The 20716-nt window shown below is 46.0% G+C and overlaps 1 protein-coding gene across 7 annotated transcripts in view; it reads left to right on the forward strand.

The window, feature by feature from the left end:
* Positions 1-20716, forward strand: part of HMBOX1 (homeobox containing 1) — a 150096-nt gene that overhangs the window by 73158 nt on the left and 56222 nt on the right. For all 7 annotated transcript variants that reach the window (XM_056113994.1, XM_056113998.1, XM_056113996.1 and 4 more), the window contains exons 3-4: positions 1406-1882; positions 14662-14747. In XM_056113994.1, coding sequence (XP_055969969.1) covers positions 1406-1882; positions 14662-14747 — 563 coding nt within the window. The remainder of the gene's footprint in view (positions 1-1405; positions 1883-14661; positions 14748-20716) is intronic.

The following is a 20716-nucleotide window of genomic DNA, read 5'->3' on the forward strand; positions in this document are numbered from 1 at the left end:
TGAACAGATACTGAGTTATCTGCTTCATGCCGTCCATTCTGTTTGGTACTAGAACTATAAAACTAAAAAGAGAAAAATCCACCACTTTAAACATCTTAATATTAAAGTCAGGTTTTAAAAAAAATTTCAGATAGATATTTGACAAGCTCCCTTAATATTGTTGTTGGATCTGAGGCATTTTCTGGGATTCTACTCACGATGTTAAAACAATTACCTAAGAAAAATGAATAGTTCAGTTTGGCTTCAACCACCAGAGGCTCCATTTGTTGGGCTGACTATTAAGGAAGAATGCATTATAACGATGCAGTATCCATGCCATTGCGAAGTCTGTGTGTGTAGGGGCTGGAGGGTAGGGGGAGGTGAAGTAGTGCTTAAGCCATTTTTTTAATATCCCTCTCTTTTTTCATTTAAATATACTTGGTAGTTATTCCTATTTGCTTATGCTTAGTATTTGCTTATGCTTAGCTTGCTGAATTTATACTAAGTGAAATTATGGAATTCTTAGGTTAATTTGTTGATGCTAGTAAAGCAATGTAATAAAAACTTTTTTCAAGCAACTTCCCACTAAAACTTAAGTAGAATAATAAATTTGAAGTGGAAAAAAATACTTGTGAAACTAAGCCTAGAATCAATCAATATTTTATCTGCTTCTTTGTTTTGATATTACTTCATAACAAAATTTTGGTTTCGCTCTTTGCCAAATTAAGGAAAATGCAAGTTATATGCCATATGAGATTGAGATTTGTGTTGTTATACCTGATGTCCCTCTGCTGATAATTTTTTTTTTGTTTTTGCTTTTTGGGTCATATCCGGCGATGCGCAGGGGTTACTCCTGGCTTTGCATTCAAGAATTACTCCTGGCGGTGCTCAAGGGACCATGTGGGATGCTGGGAATTGAACCCAAGTCGACTGGGTGCAAGGCAAATGCCCTACCCCACTGTACTATTGCTCCAGCCCCCTCTGCTGATATATTTTTTTAAATTTTTATTAGTGAATCACCATGAGGTACAGTTACAGACTTACAAGCTTTCATGCTTGTGTTTCAGTCATACAATGATCGAGTACCCATCCCTCCACCAGTGCTCATTCTCCACCACCAATGGTCCCAGCATCTCCCCCACAACCCCCACCCCGTCCCCTCCAATCTACCCCGCCTCTGTGGCAGGGCATTCCCTTTTGCACTCTCTCTCCTTTTGGGTGTTGTAGTTTTCTGCGGATAATTTTTGTGCCAGTTTATTTGCCATGATAATAATATCCTAGAGTAATTATTATTCTTATTAAAATGGTGTGATTTTAACAATCTTAGTAAAGAAGATGATGTAAAGTACTGCATTTTTCACATGATGCCCTCTTTGGTGGATGCCGTAAATAATGGGACTTTTCACTTTTGTCTCCATCCTTCCAGTTTGCTGGAAACCATGTCTCACTACACCGATGAGCCCAGATTCACCATAGAACAGATAGACCTTCTCCAGCGCCTCCGGCGAACTGGAATGACTAAACATGAAATCCTCCATGCCTTGGAAACCTTGGACCGTCTCGATCAAGAGCACAGTGACAAATTCGGAAGGAGGTCCAGCTATGGAGGGAGCTCGTACGGGAACAGTGCCAACAACGTCCCCGCGTCTTCCTCCACGGCCACGGCCTCCACCCAGACCCAGCACTCGGGAATGTCCCCGTCCCCCAGCAACAGCTACGACACCTCCCCACAGCCCTGTACGACCAACCAGAATGGGAGGGACAACAGCGAGCGCCTGTCCCTCTCCAATGGGAAGACGTCGCCCACTCGCTACCACGTGAACAGCATGGGGCAGCGCTCGTACAGCTTTGAGGCATCGGAAGAGGACCTCGACGTGGACGATAAAGTGGAGGAGTTGATGAGGTTCGTTCTTTCTTGCATACTCAGAGTCCCCAGGAGTGTCTTGGTTCGTAGGTCACCTTTGAGTCCTGAGCTCCAGTTCAGCTCCCCACGTCCGGGAGCTGTAACTGCTTCCCACAAAGGAGAAACTTCTCAGTGTTTAGGTTTTCAGTTCAGATTTTCTTCTTTTTTATTCTTAGCCTTGATCAAAGCTTGACCAAAGAAGACATGAGCCTTCTCTGGCCGTTCTGATTGGTAACTTGAGAGTTTGCCGCAGTGCTAGACTAGTTGAAGTTCTTAAATCCATAGTAAGTACTTTCTTCCGATAGATGATTTGACCATGATGGAGAGTATCTGTATTTTTCCCTCTAACATCCCAAACAACAAAACAAATATGAGCACGCTCTGTGTGAAAAGTATTATCCTTTGGAAGGAACAGGGGCCTAACTTCTGTCCCTAGGAAGCTGATTTCTGTTTTCAGCTATGGATGACATGTATATAGATGCTGACAAGTGTGTCTCCATCCTATCTAGTGCATAGGAGCACCTAGTCTTTGTAAGTGCCGAGAAAAGGAGCTGGTCATTTGCAACAGAGGTCAGGAGGGATGGCTCCACGGGGGCCTGGATACTTAGAGACAGCACCCAGGTCTCTTGGGTGCAAGGTCTCTTGGATTATTCTGTCCTCAGGATCTAGAATCATCCTAAGCACATGGTAAGGACTTAATATTGTCATTGAATAAATGAATTTGTGCTAAACCTTAAAGGATAGCCTCTGTTTTGAAACAGGAGTTTTATTTTACATCAAGGGAATGGTAGAAGTAGGTCAAGGCAAGGCATATTTTATAATATAAAAAATTGGGGGCTGGAGCAGCATGTCGTGTGTTTGCCTTGCATGCGGCCCACCTGGGTCTGATCCACGGTATTCTGTATGGTCTCCAAAGTCCTGCCGGGCATATTTCCTAAGTGCAGAGCCAGGAATAGCCCCTAAGTTCCGCTAGGTGTGCCCCCCCTCAAATAATAAAATAATAACAATTATTATTATAAATGGGGGCCAGAGATTTCAGGGTAAGACACAGGTGCATGTGGCTAGCCCCGGTTTTATCCGTGGAAACAAGTATGGTCCCCCGAGCCCCGTCAGGAGTGAGCCCTGAGCACCACGAGGTCTGGCATCAGAAGTTATGAATGAAAAAAAAAACCAGAAAGAAGTTATGAATGAACTAGATTGTGGCAAGTGAGAAGAGTGTATGAGGAGGTGCTTCAGGTTTGAAGAATAGGGTCAGTCCAAGGCATTTATGTTTGAAATGGTTAGAATTGGGGAGTCTTTTTCAGTCCTGTGAAAGAGGCATGTGGAAAGCACAGTTTCTATCATTCCTATAGTGCGGAAGAAAACTTATCATTAGCTTATAGTGGAAAGGTAAAGTCATCATTGTCGGAACTAGCCGAGTGAAATGGAAAGCTATAATTATAAGTTGTAGTTCCTCCTAAAGAGTTTCCAGACTTGAAGATAGCATAATGGTAGGTGAATATTGTATCCAGATTCCAATTACAAAAATCTTGCCATAGTTTCATAGAGCACCTGTGATTTAAGCCTTTAAAATAAACATGGGGGCCAGGAAGAAAGCTCAGTGGTCAGGATGCATGCTTGTATGTTCAGGGATCCAGGGCCCCCAGCCACATCGCTGGCTTCTGCATTGAACCATCTGGTCTCGAGTAATGCCAAGACCCCTAAGTGCAGCTTGGGGCCCCTCTGCCCCCCACCCCAGACTCCTAAAACGATGAGATAACCTTGGCTCTGACTTCATTTTCACTTCTGTGTGTGTGCATGGTGCTGGAGACTGGGTCCAGGGCCTTGCCATGAAGACACTTGTCATCTGCTGATGAGCTGCCTTTCTGATCCCAGATTTTCTTTTAAAATTATGAATCTCTGAGTATGGAGGATTTCAGACAGGAAATTTGTTCACATAGTTTTCTTTTCACTGTTAATGAGTTTTAATAAGCTTTTTAGTATACTATTTAGTTGCCATGTATGTGTTTTACTAACAGAAATTTGGGGAAACTTTTTTTCTTTTTCAGTTTTTAGAAAGTTTACCGGGGTCTAAAAACTGAAGTATTGGCTTTTGGGTTAGGACAGTTAAGTCACCTGTGTCCTCATACAGGAAACTTTAGCAGTGTTGGCACTTGATTCCATTGTGACTGCTGGCACATCTGTGCTTTGTTGGCAGAGTCTACCGTGCCCCCTGCCGCCTGCCTGTCCCCGGCGCGCTCTGGCCTCTTCCTTTCTTCGCTGCCCCTTCCGGTGGCTCCTTGGTGTCTCTCACTAGCTGCTTTGCTTTTCTGTGCCTTGGTCGTCCCCCACATTTCAGTGACCTCTCTGCCTGCAGCTTGTTTTTCTCACATTCGCAGTAACAGTCCTGAAGTAGGACAGATGTTTATTCACGATAGTTCTCAGTTTCAACCATTGCAACCGTGCTGGGGAGTTGAGCAGAGAAACAGTCACAACAATTAAAGCATTGTCCTAAAGGCATGTCCATATTAAATAGTATTCTAGTTCATGTCTTCATTATGTTTGTCTCCGGTACTCTTTTCCTCTAGAAAGGTTGAAGTTTTGTTTGTTTGTTTGGTTTGGTTTTGGGGGGGTCACACGGGGCAGTTTTCAGGGCTTCCTCCTGGTTCTGCGCCCAGAAATCTCTCTTGACAGGGTTCAAGGGACCATGTGGGGTCCTGGGGATTGAACCCGGCTCAGTGGTGCTACATTTTACTGTCGTTTTAGCCCCTGTGGAAAGGTTTTTCTATGCCTAGAGATTTCTATAAGATTCTCAGAAAACATTAGTATAATCCACAAAATAAAGTGTAAATGCCTTGATGGGCTTCCCCACCTCGGCTCCATCATACTTACCACTTCAAATCAGTCACCACCAAATGAGTTACTTGGCAGAATATTAGACGTTTTTGAGCAGTGCATCTTTCCGGCTGTCCCCATGTAGGCTGTACCATCTTTGCTTATTACCACAGTGATTTTACTTTTATGTTTGGGGGCCACACATGGCAGTGCTTGGGGCTCACTCCTGGCTCTGCACTCAGGGGTCACCCCTGGCAGTGCTGGGGGACCCTCTGGAGTGCCAGGGAACTGACCTGGTTGGCTGCAAGGCGAGTGCCCTGCCGGAGTACTGCCATGCTGGCCCACAGTGGCGATTCTGTGCATTCCACGTATGAGTCACTTCTCACACGTTGGCGTTCCTCAGCCTGGAGGGCATCAAGCATAAGGTGTGTTTTAAATATCATAACCCGCTAAGCCCACAAACAGCTCTCATGCCTAATCATTTCAAGGTTCACTGAAGATTTTTTTTTAATTGTCACTGTGAAATTACAGTTATTCCTGATTGGATTGGAGGCTTCCAGTGTTTCGGCGCTTTCCCTTCAGTGCCCAGCATCCCCTCATTGCCCCCCTACCACCACCAGTCTGCTTCTGCACGAGGTGTTTTTTTTTTTTAATAGAAGTATTTGCACTGTGGCTTCCACCCTGCTGCCGGGGTAGTGAATCCACTCTACCACTCTCAGCACCCCTCTTCCTCCTCCTACTGGATGCTTCCTCACCCACCGTGGACGTCGCCCCCTCCCTGGCCTTCCCACTGGCCCCTTGGACAGCATGTTTCCTGCCGGACACCATGCCTCAGGTTCTTGGCTTCTGCAGCCTTTGGGTGTCAGTCACTCCCCCATCGTATTTCTTTCTGCCCCGCATCTGAGAGACCATCTGTCGGGTCTCTCTCCCTCTGACTAACTCAGCACGACACTCGCCAGGTCCCTCCCGGGAGCTAACATTCAGAATTCATCTGTCCTGGTGGGCAAGGAATACCCCAGTGTGTGTGTGTGTGTGTGTGTGTGTGTGTACTACATTGTGTGCAGACGGTTGTTAAGACCTTAGTGGTACCTGCACACATGATCAGTTTGTTCTGAGTCAAGCCAGAGTAACTACAATGTTTCTGGTGTGCTGGAACTCCTCCGCACAGTGCCCTCAGCTCGTGCTCAGAGGTCAACCTGGGAGTCCTAAGTGAAGTGTGTGCAACAGCCCTAACCCTGAAGAAGTCTTTTGTTTTGGGGCCCTACCCAGCAGTGCTCAGGGCTTACTTCTGCCTCTGTGCTCAGGGATCATTCCTGGTGAGCTTCCGGAGACCATATGGGGTACCAGGGATCGATCGAACCTGGTCAGCCACATGTAAGATAAGAGCCTTACCTGCTGTACTACCCCTCCGGCCCTGTTAATATTTTTAAATTGGCCTACACATAGAGGTATATACATATATGCTAATATGTCTGTCAATGTGAGTCTATTCTCTTAGCCACTCACGAATTAAGTTTTATGAGTATTGAAAATAGAAGATTTGGAGTTTTTTTTTTCTGAGCTGATTATTTGAAGACCTAATAATTGGGTAACTGCTTGTTTAAATAAAGTATTTATGTTCTGTAGGTCATAACTTTTACCAGTTAGCTGCTTGTTTTTTTTTTTAAGTTACCTTTAGTTATTTTACAGTGTGCTTTATCTTCTTGGCTGGAAATGAAAGTGGGTGTTATTTTTCCATCATGAATTTCCACATAATACATTATTCTACCTGTAAGACAATCTTGTAGGAGTTGTTCCATCCCTGGGAATTAGTTGAGCTAGAGGAAAGGGGAGTTCTAAAGAGTGTGTGGTTTGTAACTGCTGCGAAAATATGGAAGAGCTCAGTTGTAAAAGGTCTTGGGGGTGGAGAGATAGTACAGTCAACCAGGGTTCAGTCCCCGGCATCCCAAATGAGGTCTCCTGAGCATTGCCGGGTGTGGTCCAAAAACTTTAAAACCAAAATAACAACAAAAGTTTTCAGTATCCTGGGGGTATGGTGCCGTCAGCAGGTCAATCTGTACCTGTGAGGCGAGTGCATCAGCAGCCTGATGGCGCCTTCAGACTTCCAGATACTCCAAAATTGCTGCTGTGCCTTTGACCAGACCCCAAAAACTTGGGGCAAAGTTTACCAAGAAAGTAAACGGCCAGAAGTTAGGTATGTGGGAAACACACCCACAAACCACCTCCGGCTCAGCTATATAATTGAAGGCACGGCCTCTCTGGTTCCTGATTGAACTGCTTAATGGCCATGATCCCAGAGACTCAGAAACAAATCTTGAAACCCAGCGGCTTTTGGCAGAAATGCACCTGGTCCCTACAGTAGGCTACCAGCGCTGGGCCAACCCAGGTGGGAATAGGTTTCGTGCCTTGGCCTGTTCCCCCTGGCGGCCCGGTGGCCGCCATCTTCCAGAGGCCACTGGACAGTCAGGTTTGCACCCACAGTGACAAGACACGCAGGGCCTCATGGGATGGGGATGGAGCCAGTCCTGTCTTCCCCACCCCAATAAGACCCCACGTCATTGCCCACGAACGGCCTCTCTGGCTCCTGATCAAGCTGCTTAACGGTCATGATCCCAGAGACTTAGAAACAAATCTCGAAACCCAGTGGCTTTTGGCAGAAATGCATCCGGACCCCACAGTAGGTTATTGTCGCTGGGCCATCCCAGGGGGGAAAGGGTGTTGTCACTCTGCCTGCTCCCCCTTGACGGCTCGGTGGCTGTCATCCTCCAGAGGCCATTGGACAGTCAGGCTTGGGCCCGCAGTGACGAAACTTGTAGGGCCTCATGGGATAGGGGTAGAGCCGGTCTTGTCCTCCCTGTCCAATGAGTCCCCAAGTCATCGCCCACCAACAACCTCTCTGGCTCCTGAGCAAGCTGCTTAACAGCCATGATCCCAGAGACTCAGAAACAAATCTCGAAAGCCAGCGGCTTTTGGCAGAAATGCGTCCGGACTATGCAGTAGGTTACTGTCTCCAGGCCACCCCAGGAGGGAAAGGGTGTTGTCCCTCCGCCTGCTTCCCCCTGGCGGCTCGGTGGCCGTCATCCTTCAGAGGCCATTGGACCATTGGACCATTGGACAGTCAGGCTTGGGCCCGAAGTGACGAGACACTTTGGGCCTCATGGGATGGGGGTGGAGCTGGTCCTCTCCTATCCACCCCAATGAGACCCCAAGTCATCGCCCTTGAATGGCCTTTCTGGCTCCTGATCAAGCTGCTTAACGGCCATGATCCAAGAGACTCAGGGGCAAATCTTGGAACCCAGCAAGTTTTGGCAGAAATCCCTCCAGATTTAAGTGTTAAAATTTCTGAATTTCAAAATCACGTGGCCACTACTGCAGCCACGTGACATCATATGTTATTCATAACCAGCAATAGAAAACAAATTGTCTACTGTTGCCTTTTCAGCAGATCTGAGTGTTGGAGTAAAATCTTAGATAATAATGGTAGGTCTGGTGTCAAAATTTAAAAAAAAAAGTTTTTAGTATCCTTTGTTCCATAGAAGGAAGCGCTGCCATTTGGAGCTGCTGCAAATAACCTTTCGTCATGCTACCAGACATTCAGCCATACTTAGGAAATAAAAAATAGAGCTATTTTAAACTTTTTTTCATTTCTTAAACGTTGCTGGAGGTTAAACCCACAGCCTCGCAAATGCAAGGCCAATGCTCTAACACTGAAATATAGCCCCAGTCCTCAATTTTGGGTTTTGGTTTTTGGACCACACCCAGCAGTAAGTGGGGATCAAGTTGGCCTCCCACATTCTTTCCCTCCAGTCTTAGAGCTGTTTTAGAAGTTATCTATATCAGTTGATCCTTTCCCAACCTCTTCAGTTTCAGATTTGCTCTTTCATTGAACAACTTTAACTCTGTTATACATAACCCCCCTAATGCATTCTGATGTATTCTCTGTGCCAAAGAACTTTACAGTCTAATAAGAGGGCTAAGTCCAGATTGACACACTTTTATCAGCATGTACTCTAGAGATCTGCACAGAGTGTGGGTTGGATGAAGTAAAATTCTCCCTCAGAGATGATGAATCTGGCATGTCTGTGGCATGTATGGGAAAGGTAGGCAGTGATGCAGGTTCAGGTGAGGAGATAGAGATAAACTGAATTTTTTTGAACCTATTCAACCCAGGGAGGATCATCAGCCTGTGCTTCACTTTAATTCCAGAAGCCTTGAAGAATAGAAATTATAGAGATACTTTTATAAGTAAAGGCCCCGGCCTTTACTTATAAAGATACTTATAGAGATACTTTTATAAGAGAAGGGGGAAAAGATTGGAGTGATAGTACAGTGGGTAGGGCATTTGCCTTGCATGCGGCCAACTAGGGTTCGATTCCCGGCATCCCATATAGTCCCTTGAGCACTGCCAGGAGTGGTTCCTGAGTGCAGTTAGGAGGAACCCCTGAGCTTCGCTGGGTGTGACATAAAAAGCCAAAAAACAAAAAACAAAAAAAAAAGAAAAAAGAAGCACTACCAGAATCAATGTGAAGTTCGTCTTGTATCAGTTTGCTAACTGATATCTGTAATTTCCTATTAGAAAATCAGGGTCCAGCAATGTCACAGAGAGAGAGGAAGGGGGCAGGAGAGAAAAGGACAGAGTCATCCTATGTAAGGCAGATGGCAGACTGAACCAGAGAAGGTCCTCTTGCACAGGGTGAGGTGTGTGCCTTGCGCACGGCTGAGCCCCTTCCATCCCCTTGCACTGCACAATACCCCTGACCCCAGTCACCACCAGGGATCATTCCTGAATGCAGAGCAGGACTTGCTCCTGGTCCTGCTCTAGGGTTAAGTTCAGGCGAAGAAAGAAGCAGGAGACAATTACATTAAAAAGTTCTCTTGGAGAAACTGGTGGTTTGGCAGGCTCTGGCGTGAGTGGGCAGGAAAGGTTAAAGGTGGGTGAGTGCGAGGGGGTATGCGAAAGGTCCCCCTCGTATGCACAGCTAACAGAATGGACGCGCAGACACAGAAGAGAACGGGACACAGCTTGAGTGTTGCCTTTCACTGGGCGGGGCTAAGTAAACCAGCCTGCCAAAGGGCATTGCTGCCGGTATCTAAATTGTTTTTATAAAAGTTTCCCCCTGGTGCCTTTCCTCATTTCGATGTTTTCTTTAGCCTTACACCCAGAGCGTATCACTTGGTTCTTTCCTGAGGATTCCCAGAGTTCCGTTTATAAAATAATAGTGTTCATTTTTTTCCATTTTGAAGAATCTAATTGTGTATATATTTGCACATTCTTTAATAGTAATTTTCTTTGCTATTCCATTTCTCTAGAGAAAAAATATTAAAAGCCTTGTAGAGGGACATTGCTATTCTCATTGTATGATGATGAAACAGTTCTACTATGCCCTCTCCTTTCAAGTGCTGTGAGGGTTTTGTTATTGTTGGTTTTGGTTTTTATGCCATACCTGACAGTGCTCAGGACTCATTGTTCACTGGTCACTTCTGATTGGGCATGGGGGTGCATCAGTGGTGCCAGGGTCAGCGCTCAGGTCAGCAGTGCACAAGGCAGCCTCTTGCCCGCTTTACTCTCTCTTGGCCCTTAAAGGTTGTATTTTTGGTTGTTTTTGTTTTCCTTTTTGGGCCACACCCAGCAATGCTCAGGGATTACTCCTGGCTTTGCACTCAGGAATTACTCCTGGTGGTGCTCAGAGGACCAAATTGGATGCTGGGAATTGAACCCGGGTCAGCCGCATGCAAGGCAAACACTCGCCCTGCCGTGCTATTGCTCCGGCCCCAAATGTTGCGCTTTTCTTCTCTTACAAAGGCATCTCTTGGGATGGACGGGCCAGCTCAGTGGGCTGAGCCCCGAGTTCGGTCTCTAGTATCACATGGGCCCCGAGCAAGACTGGACATAGCCTAAAACTCCCACATCATCATCATCATCATCATCATCATCATCATCATCATCATCTTCATCATCATCATCTTCATCAAATGAAACTTCTCTCTCAGGGCAGGGAGTTAGCACAGGGGCAAGATCATAGGCTTCACACACTGCAGCCCAGGTTTGCTTTCACCACCGGATCCCCCAAGCAGTCAGGATTAAGGCCTCAAAAGCAGGATAAAAGAAAAAGAAAAAGCTTCTCTTTGGTAAATGAGTGAAGAGGTTTAAAAAATATTTTTTGACTCAGCACTTAAAACTATAATATAAGTGAAAATATACATAATAGGGACCAGAGTGATAATAGCGCAGCAGGTAGGGCATTTGCCTTGGACACTACCAACCTGGGTTCAATCCCTGGGATCCCATAGGGTCCCCCGAGCACCACCAGGAGTAATTCCTGAATGCAGAGCCAGGAGAAACCCCTGAGTATCTCTGGATGTGACCCAGAGAACAAAAAAAAAAAAAAAGAAAAAGAGAGAGAGAGAGAGAAAAAAGAAAAAGTAAATATAGCATAATAATACAGTCTGTGCAATGCTGGTCTGCAGACATTTTGGGGTTCCTTCCGTCTTGATGCAGGATAGTTAAGAATCCCATGCAAAGCTCTGAATAATTCACGAGCTAGATATGCCATACTGGAACAATTGTGTACTGTCCCTTCTAAGTCAGTACCTACTGTAATGAATTAGATTTAAAGTAAATTTATTTAAATTTCATTTTAAATCTGTAGTCAGAATGCCACTTAATCGGTTTTTTCCCTGCAAAAGCACATTTCCAATTTAACCTTAATAATATTCCCTTAAATTATTCTTTATTTTCCTAGGAAAACATTCCACACACTGAAATGCAGTACATGATTTTGAAATGTTCAGGCTACAGCTGGACTAGGAACCAAAATGATGTGGGGTTTCATTTGCAAAAGCTGATTGAAATAGATGCTGCTGAAGTTCCTTCCCTCTAGATCAGCTGATGATTGATCGATCTCTGGGAGCTGTTGGGCCTGGTACCTGTACTGCACTCAGCACTTTGCTCTTCGCTTGACTTTCAGATGTACTTATATGTGCACTTTCTTCCATAGTCATACTTTTAAAATGCTATGATGCTGTATATTTTTAAAAGAAATATTTCAAATATGAATAAACATTTTGGAAAGAGTCTAGCCAATATTTAGATGAGAATCTGTGTCCCTGTTGGGCTTTCGCTGACGTAGCTGTGATCGGGGTTTCCAGTCAAGAGGATTGCGAGCCTGCCCTGGCCCAGCCTTCGGGGCTGGAGCTGCCTCAGTTCCTGTCTCTCCCCGGAACCCCCTAGAGAGCGGCAGCCAGGCCCTCCTCGCCAGGGCCAGGAATTGGCTGTTCTAAGTTAGGACACAGCGGATTTTAATTTTTTTTTGTGGGGGGGGGGAGTGGGAAATAGGATACTTTCATTTCTCCAAATACTTCATAGAAAGGCTTGACACCCTTTGAACAGTTTTTCATTCATTCACAAAATGAATCCTAATCAGGGCCAGCACTTTTTTCTGCATAAGTCCAGAGAGCAAACATCTTAATTGAGACTTTTTCTGCAAAAATCTAGAGAGCAAACATCTTATTTGAGACTTTTTCTGCAAAAGTCTAAAGAGCAAACATCTTAGTTGAGATTTGTGGCCAAGCAGGGGGGAGGTGGGATAGGGATGGGGGATAGAGAAATAGAGATATTTACCCATAAGAGGAAGATAAAATGGCCACAGTTTTTTTTTACAAACTCCAATCTTTAATAATAAGTCAATGTGATATTGGGTTGGGCCGCACTCAGCTGGCTGGTGGGAGGTAGCACTCCCACGGTCCCCCAGCCACCTGCGCACAGAGCCTGCCCCCAGCACATCCACTCCCCCCACCCCATTTACATGGAACCTTTGAAGGCTAGACCTGCCGATGAGAATGGATATTGGTGAGTGTGGTTGTGGCAGGGGGCAATGGTTTGCTTAAAGCATGTTTAAAGTTAACGTCCCCTGTCATTGAATCACTTGCAGAGGTCTGATTGGGTGAAATCTACTTTGGAAGCCATTCATAATCATTCATAGGCCGTATTAAAAAAAATACAAAAACAGGTGGCACACCCCAGATGGGCTGGAGGGGGCCGTGCTCAGTGGGGGTGAGCTGGAGGGAGAAAGATGTCCCGGGCGCTCGAACTCTTCAGGGGGTTCAAAGAGGGGAGCAGCAGCCCCTCTACTATGGCAGCTACATGCAAACGAACATACTATGGAAAATGATGAGTCACCCTCCTTCAATTAAAAAAAAATGATTTAAAAAATAAAAGCTTCACATTTCAGTAATGCAAATGATGGCTTTAAAGCCAGAGGGAGGAAGTAGAGGACTCAGGCTCTTGCCATGTAAGCAGCCAAGCCCTGCTCCGTCCCCAGCATGGCACGGGAAGCCCTGAGCACAGGAAAGAGCGTTGCTCCACGCCCCCGGAAACTGATCCCAAAAACAGATGCCAGGCGGGGTTCCCCAGGAACCAGAGTTGGCTGAGTCCAGCATTTTTTGGTGTTACCTTTGTTTGTTTTGTTGTGGTTTTTTCTTATTGTTTGTTTTGGAGTTTGTTTGTTTTGGGGGGGGTCACACCTGGCGATGCTTACTGAATATTGGGTATACTCCTGTATTCAGAAACTACTCCTGGTGGTGCTCGGGAAACCATGTGGAGGGCCAAGGGATCAAACCCGTGTGCAAGGCAAGCCCCTTCCCACTGTGCTCTCTCTCCAGCCACATTTGTTGGTTTGGCTTTTGTGTTTGGGGGCCTCACTCTGTAAGAGTGGCAAGAGCTTCATCCTGACTCAGAGATCACTCCTGGCAGTGCTCAGGGAGCCAGTGGTGTTACTTTGGAACATGAACAGAAATTGCTCTTCTGTAATTATTTTTGTGGGGAGTCTCACTCCAGCTGTGTTTGTGGTCTCGGGGCCCTTCCTGGCTCTCTTCAGCTCTGCATGGACCCGACAGTGCAGTGTGCCAGCCTGAGGGTGCAGGGCCTGCCGGGGCTCCATCTCGGGCGTAGTGCAAGCAGAGCATATACCGGAGCCCTTGGAAGCACCTCACCCCTGTCGGTGTCATTCAAGGACAAATTGTTCATTTCAAAATAGATTCGTTTTTAAGTATTCTATGCTGAGGGAGAAATAAGTCTTGCTATTTCATTGTCATTCAAGTGAATTTATAAACATTTGTGAATTTGTTGGAGTTTTGAATAAAATTTCAGTGGAGATAAAAACAGCTCTATGATGTGTAATCCCAAGGATACAGAGTATCAGAATATTCTATGGTTTGAAGCAGTCAGCATTCTCTATGTTACATGTAATAGAAAATCGATATATTCCCTCTCCATCTCCACCCCCCCACACCCCCCAGTACACGGGTTGGAACCCAGAGCTTCACAGCTGTAAGGCGGATGCTCCGCTCTGAGGTATGTTCCAGGAGGTCTCAGGAGATACAGGCTGCCAAGCACGCGCCCTCCTTACCCGCTCCACTATTTCTCCAGCCCCAGTGCGTAGCTTTTTATGTTGCAATTTTATATCAACCCCTCACACTTGAAGTGTTTTTGGTGAGGGAGGGGGGGTGGTGAGGGGGGGAGGCTGTCTACTGGAGAAAGATCATTTTCAAGGTCTAAGTCTTTAAGACGCTAATATCTAAGAAGTTGTGAGAATTCTAATGAACGAAGGATTGTTCAGTTACACCGTGAACCTTGCAGCCCACGGGTTTTGGGTTTCTAAGGTTGCTGCCGGTGTGTGGTAGATCATTGCCCAGTACGAAGCCTCGTCTGTCCCGAACGGCAGCGGCTTCGGGGGAGCCATCCTGCGGCACGAGATTGACCTCTGTGTGTCATTCACGTCTGTAGATGACTGGGACAGGGGCTGTGTTTTTGTGTGTTTTGGTTTCATCCCCTCATCCCCACGCCCGGTGCGTTTATTCCGTGTCCCTTCTGTGTTGCCCCCACCGCTCCGCTTCACCCTTCTGAGCAAAGACGACGATCTCTGCCTTCAGCATACATTGTTGGTCTTGTCTTCTGTTTTTGTCAGGAGGGACAGCAGTGTGATAAAAGAGGAAATCAAGGCCTTTCTTGCCAACCGGAGGATTTCCCAGGCCGTTGTGGCGCAGGTCACAGGTAAGCACGAAAGAGCGTCCCCCGCGACGCGTCTGCTCCCTGCCCGCTGTGGCCCCCGCTGCAGCCTGGAGCGTGTCTGCTCTCTGCCCCTCTGTGGCCCCGGGCCACATCTGTTCCCTCCCTAACTCTGCCCCCTGCAGCCCTGCTCTCTGCCCCTCTGCAGCCCCAGACCGGGCCATGTCTGCTCTCTGCCCCTCTGCAACCCCAGACCGGGCCACGTCTGCTCTCTGCCCCTCTGCAGCCCCGGACCAGGCCACGTCTGCTCTCTGCCCAGCTGCAGCCCCATTCTCTGCCCCCTCTGCAGCCCCAGGCCACATCTACTCTCTGCCCTGCTCTGCCCCCTGCAGCCCCGCTCTCTGCCCCACTGTAGCCGCGGACCGAGCCACGTCTGCTCTCTGCCCCACTCCACTGCAGGCGGCAGAGGGCTGCTGGTGTTTCTGCACTGCAATGCACAGCTGCCAACGTGGGCATTGTAATGTATGCCTGTGATTTAAAACCCATTGTCTTGAATCTCATGGAACTTTCTCAGTGATTTTTTTTTTTTACTGTGCTAGTAAATTTTGTAGCACTTCTAAAGAGCACAAAATTCCCTATCTTATGGCTCCAAAAGGATATCTCTGGTTTTCTTTCGATGTGACAGAGCTTATAAAACAGGTGTAAGCAACCACTCCCAACATCACGTGTCTTTAAAAGCTTTGCAGCCCTAAAACATAGTCCCTGATTTTACCAAACAGAAGTCATGAGACTGTGGGACCAGGGCGATAGGACAGCAGACAGGGCGTTTGCATTGTGTACGTGTCCCATATGCCTCCAGTCCCCCAGCCTGCCAGGAGGGACCCCTGAGAACAGAGCCAGGAGGAGGCGCTGAGCACCGCCAGGTGTGGCCCCGACACAAAAATTAAAAAAATGGGAAAAAAAATAAAAGAAAGAGAGAAATCAGAGGCTAGAGGAGGCCGTGTTTTATTAGCCACTCTTTTGTGTGTGACAGTTTCTCTCAGTTGCTGAGAAGGTAAGCGTTCCCATCGACTGTGTTCCTGACATTCCGTCCCATTCCCCACCCGGCACGTCCTGTCCGCCTGTGTGGTGTGCGTGTCATCCTCAGCACAGTCGCGTTTCCTCGGAAGGAGTTAAGCTGGGTGGGGGGGTGGATGTGGGGGAGCTTTTCTCTGCTGGTGTCTCTCTCTCTCTCAGGCACCAGGGATCTCTTTTTCTGCGTATGTTGTGAGGAACTTGAAACCCAACTCCATTTTGTAGTTTACATATTAAGTATTGTTTCAGTATTGTTTCAGATATTATGCTTCAGGCAGTTTTAAAATTGGTGGATCTGAAAAGTCGTTTGCTGCTCTCCCTTCTTTTCTGACAGAGGAGTGACTGCTCTGAGTGGGCTTCCCAGCCTCCACCTCTCAGGCTCTTAGCTCTGCAGAGTACGGCTGCATTTCCTGTCAACGCTCCCTTTCAGTCTCCAGACGTTCTTTCTCCTAGACACCGCTGTATAGTGAAGCTAATCTATGCTGTGTATTGAAGCTAACCTACTCTAGAAGATAGCTGTTGACATTAGTTTGATTAATTGATTTGATTAATTAACTTTCAGAAGCACTAAATTTAATCCTCCCCCTTCTTCCCCCCCAAATCTCAGGTCAGTGTGTGCATTATATTAGGATTAAACTTGTAATGTGTGTTTATAGATGACACTTCTGTCTGTGGTGAGACTCTCACTCAGTGCATCCCCTTTCGTATAGGAATCCTCCATATCAGAGCACTAGATGAGTTTGATTTCCTAAGTCACGGCTGTTACCTTTATCGTCCGGAGTGAGGGGTTGGAGCAAAACCCACTTAGGCCCCTTTTCCCCATGCCTACCGCGTGCCCTGCGGAAGAATGTTCCTTCGTCAGCAATTTTGCTTGCTTCAGGCCCCCAAGCTCAGGAGCGACATGGGACCTTATATTTGCCAGCCTGAGGGTGTGGGGGGATTATCGTGGTGCACTGTTATAAGATTATCTTCTGGGGAAATTAGGAGTATTTTGAATACCTGGAGTCTTAAACTGTGTTAGACTTTGAAAAGCTAGTAGGAGCTTTAAGAAAACCTATTAGCCATATGAACTGATCCCTTCCTCCTTCCCTCCCTTACACTGTTTTACTGGGGAGCGGGGGAGAGGCCCCGGGCTGGCCGTGTCGCTCACTAGGAGTGCAGTTACACACCAGGACAGGAGCCAGAGAAAGTGCAAGGTGGCACAGGCGTCCTCGACACCCAGCTCTGTGCTTGGGTGGCCCTAGGACTGGGCTCGTAGCCTCCTGCAAGGTGAATGCTTCAGCTGTGAGAGAATGTCTGGTGGAGTAGTGGCAGGAAGGACTCACCTGGCAGCACCCTGGGGCTCCTCCCAGCTTGCTTCCCAGGGACAGGCAGTGCTGGGTATCTGAGGGAACCTCCCCTAGAAACCGCAAATGCCAACCCTTCCAACTCTTCCTGCAACCCTGGAAAAGAGGAGCTTTTGAAACCTTTTTTAACATTGATGTAAATCATAATAAAATACTTTGTAAAGTAACTTTTAAAAAAGAAGCCTTAAGATAAAAATTTAAATGGAAAAAACATTAGCTATAACATAGTGAATTCAACACTGCGCACTAAATACTGCACTTTTGGAAAAAGGAATTAAAAGCTACGGTCAGCATCTACTTGTCGAGATGTTTTGTGTGGGACAGCAGCACTGATGGCTCGAGACATTGGTTCCGTAGGGCCGCCCTGAGCCTGCTCAATCCCAGGACGCAGCCTTAGCAGGTGACAGAGAATTCGAGTCTGAGGAGTGCTATTCTAGGAGACCCGGATGTGTTCCTGAAATCGACTTCAAAGGGTTAGCATTTGGTAACTTTGCTCAGTTAATAAGAGTTTTCATGATGCTCTCTCCTGGGTTTGGAGCAGGAGTTGATATATCATCTGTTATATCACACAGTTTTCTTTCACTACTGGGGCCAGATAGAATTTGGTACTGTTAAATTTCTTCTTCGCTGTAGCTGAATTTGTATATGAAAAAAAATAAATAAATAAAACAAAAAAAATCAGCCTTGAGATAAAAATGAGAATGGGTGGTACAAAACAATAGAAAATGCTAAATAAAAAAGGGTATTGAGGTGCAAAATTATAACACATGTGCTCGTTCCAGAAACAAACAGAGAGGTTTCTTTTTATAGATTTGGAGCATTTCTATTATAAGATAAACAAGAAGTTCATGGGTGGGGTCTGTATAAATAATATCCCACTGATAGGAAGAATGACAGTATAAACAGGATATAATAGCAGTGCCTGCTGAATTCCCAGCATGTTATTTGTAGCTCCTTTCTCTGTCACAGCTGCTCCCACCAAGGCTGGATTTTTACCTCTGGATGAGGTCGGACAAGATTCTAAATTCTAACAATGGTGGGGTGGAGAGCATAGTCTTTGCTTTTGGAATAAACAACGTGTGTTTAATATTCACTTTCAGGGCTGTTTCAGAATCCTTAAAGTATGATTTTCTTTTAAAATGAACTCTGCAACAAACCAGGCCAGCAGAATAACCAGTCGTCACTGGGCAGAGGTTGAATAGAGCTTATCAGCCAAAGGAATAGACCAATTGGACACGTGTCTTTTCTTTTCTTTTTTTTTTTTTCAAAAAGTACTTAATGGAAAAAGGGAAAAAAAATCAGCGTCTCTGAATATTAAGAAATAGAGCTCCATTTTGTTTTCTTGAATCATCGCAATCTGGGAAGCAGCCATTACACTTCCGAGAGCTGCTAGTCATGGAGCCGCAGAGGACAGGCTTTGAGTAGCTGTTTTCTAAACGTTTTCTCTATTGTCAACTTTTCTTCGGGATGGGGGAGCATTGTGCCACGCTCAGCAGTGCTCAGGGATTATTCCTGGTTCTGTGCTCAGGGATCACGCCTGGGGGGACTGGTGGGGCCCACCTGCAGTGCCAGGGATCAGCCATGTGCAGGGCAAGAGACTTATATCCCAAAATGTAAGAACTGGTCTAAGGAGAACTTGGCACCAGTGTTAGCAATGTCTCCCATCTGTATTTGGATGCCTTCCTTTCTCTTTTTTTTTTCTTTTCTGCTTTTTGGGTCACGCCTGGCGATGCTCAGGGGTTACTCCTGGCTTTACACTCAGGAATCACTCCTGGCAGTGCTCAGGGGACTATATGGGATGCTGGGAACCTGGGTCTGCCGCGTGCAAGGCAAACACCCTACCTGCTGTGCTATCACTCCAACCCCGGATGCCTTTCCTTCTTAAAAGTTGATCTCTCCAATGAAAGATAACAATCTGCATGCTCAGTTTCATTTTAGTACAATCTTTATCAAAAAATGTGTATATCTTAATCATCTATAAAAATGTGTATATCTTAGAGGTTTCCAAACTTATTTTCTCTGCCGCCCCTTTCCTGGAAATTAAAAAACAGCTACTCAGGGTCTCTCCATCACCCCTCTCCCCCGCCACAGTTGCGTTCCAGACTCCTGTTGCCCCCCCTGGATCATCCCATCACCCCCTGCCCCCATCATGGGGTGGGGTGAGGTGGTGTTGCCCACTTTGGCAAGTGCTGTTTTAACTGATTAGAGAACTTCGGACCAGATATATAAGCCCAATTAAAATGTCAATATGTCTTTTAAAATGTACATATTGTATTTTGTTGAGCAGTTATTTATTAGATTCACAGCCAAAAAGTGAGTATTAAGAGTCCCCGAATACCTCCCCATGTGTACCTCCTGCCTTGAAGGAGTAGCACATAGTAGGTAATTTAGGTATGGTTTGGTTTGGGGGCACATCTGGTGGTGTTCAGGGATCACTCCTACCTCTGGGCTCAGGGATCTTTCCTGGTAGCCTGGGGGGAGGTCATATGGGGTGCCAGGGGTCCAACAAGAAGTAGAGTCTGGCATATGCAGGGCAAGTGCCTTACCCACTGTACTATATCTTCAGCCCTCTACCTGTGAATATTACTGGTTTTATGTAAAGCCAGATCCCTGTTTGATGCCTTTTATCTGTGCCAAAATGTGCCGATATCCGTGTGATATGTCTGTCTCCAAATTAAAATGGTTTAGAGATTTTGGAGTGTTTTGTTTGTTTTAGGAGAAAACTTCTTTTTTCCTAGTATTTGAGTGAACTTCCGCCATCAGCACTGCAAATGTTCTTGCAGGGTGTGCTTTGAGATTCCCTCCTGTTCTGAGCCTGTGGAGGACCGGAGAGAACAGAACAGACGTCCTGGTGCTCCAAAAGTCCTTTTGATCTCCTCTTCTTTTATCTCACCCAGTTTATTGGCAAACTGTTTTGTTGAAACATAACCTAACTTTTTTCTCCATAGGAAGAAAGCCAACCTCTGTATCCGGAGACCCATTACCTCCGCTTTGGTGATTCTGAAGTTAAAATCAGAGGAAGGGGCCGGAACAGTGGTCCAGTGGCTGCCATGCATTGACGTGGCCAACCTGGATTCGATCCCCAGCACCCATATGGTCCCCAAGTCATGCCAGGAGTGATACCTGAGCACTGTTGGGTGTGGTCCAGAAAAACAACAAACCAACAAAAGATAGAGTAAAAATAATTCTGAAAGATTGTTAGAAAATCTTTTTTTTTTACCGTCCTTCAAATTTGTTATTTTGCCATGGTTTTCATTATCTCAGATTCTCTATATTGTACATTACGTGTACATTACTGTGAACGTAATGGAGGTTGATTAAAACAAATTTTCCATCCACTTGTATTTAAAGTGGAAACTATTTTTTAACAATTTTATTCTATAATAAGCTTTGTCCAAAATGACTTTAAAAGGCAAGTGAAGATACAAATTTTTTTTTAATGGTTTTTGTATTTGTTTCTCTGCAATTTTTATTTTCTAAGACCGTGAAGCTAAGTTGTTGCTTAAGGTGCTTGGTTGCTCCAAGCGTCCCTTGAAACGTTTCTCACCTGTCAAACTTCGGTTTCACATAGCAAAAACCCCAACAGGGATAACA

The sequence above is a fragment of the Sorex fumeus genome, unplaced genomic scaffold (assembly GCF_029834395.1).
Source record: "Sorex fumeus unplaced genomic scaffold, SorFum_2.1 ptg000024l, whole genome shotgun sequence".
Lineage (NCBI taxonomy): Eukaryota > Metazoa > Chordata > Mammalia > Eulipotyphla > Soricidae > Sorex > Sorex fumeus.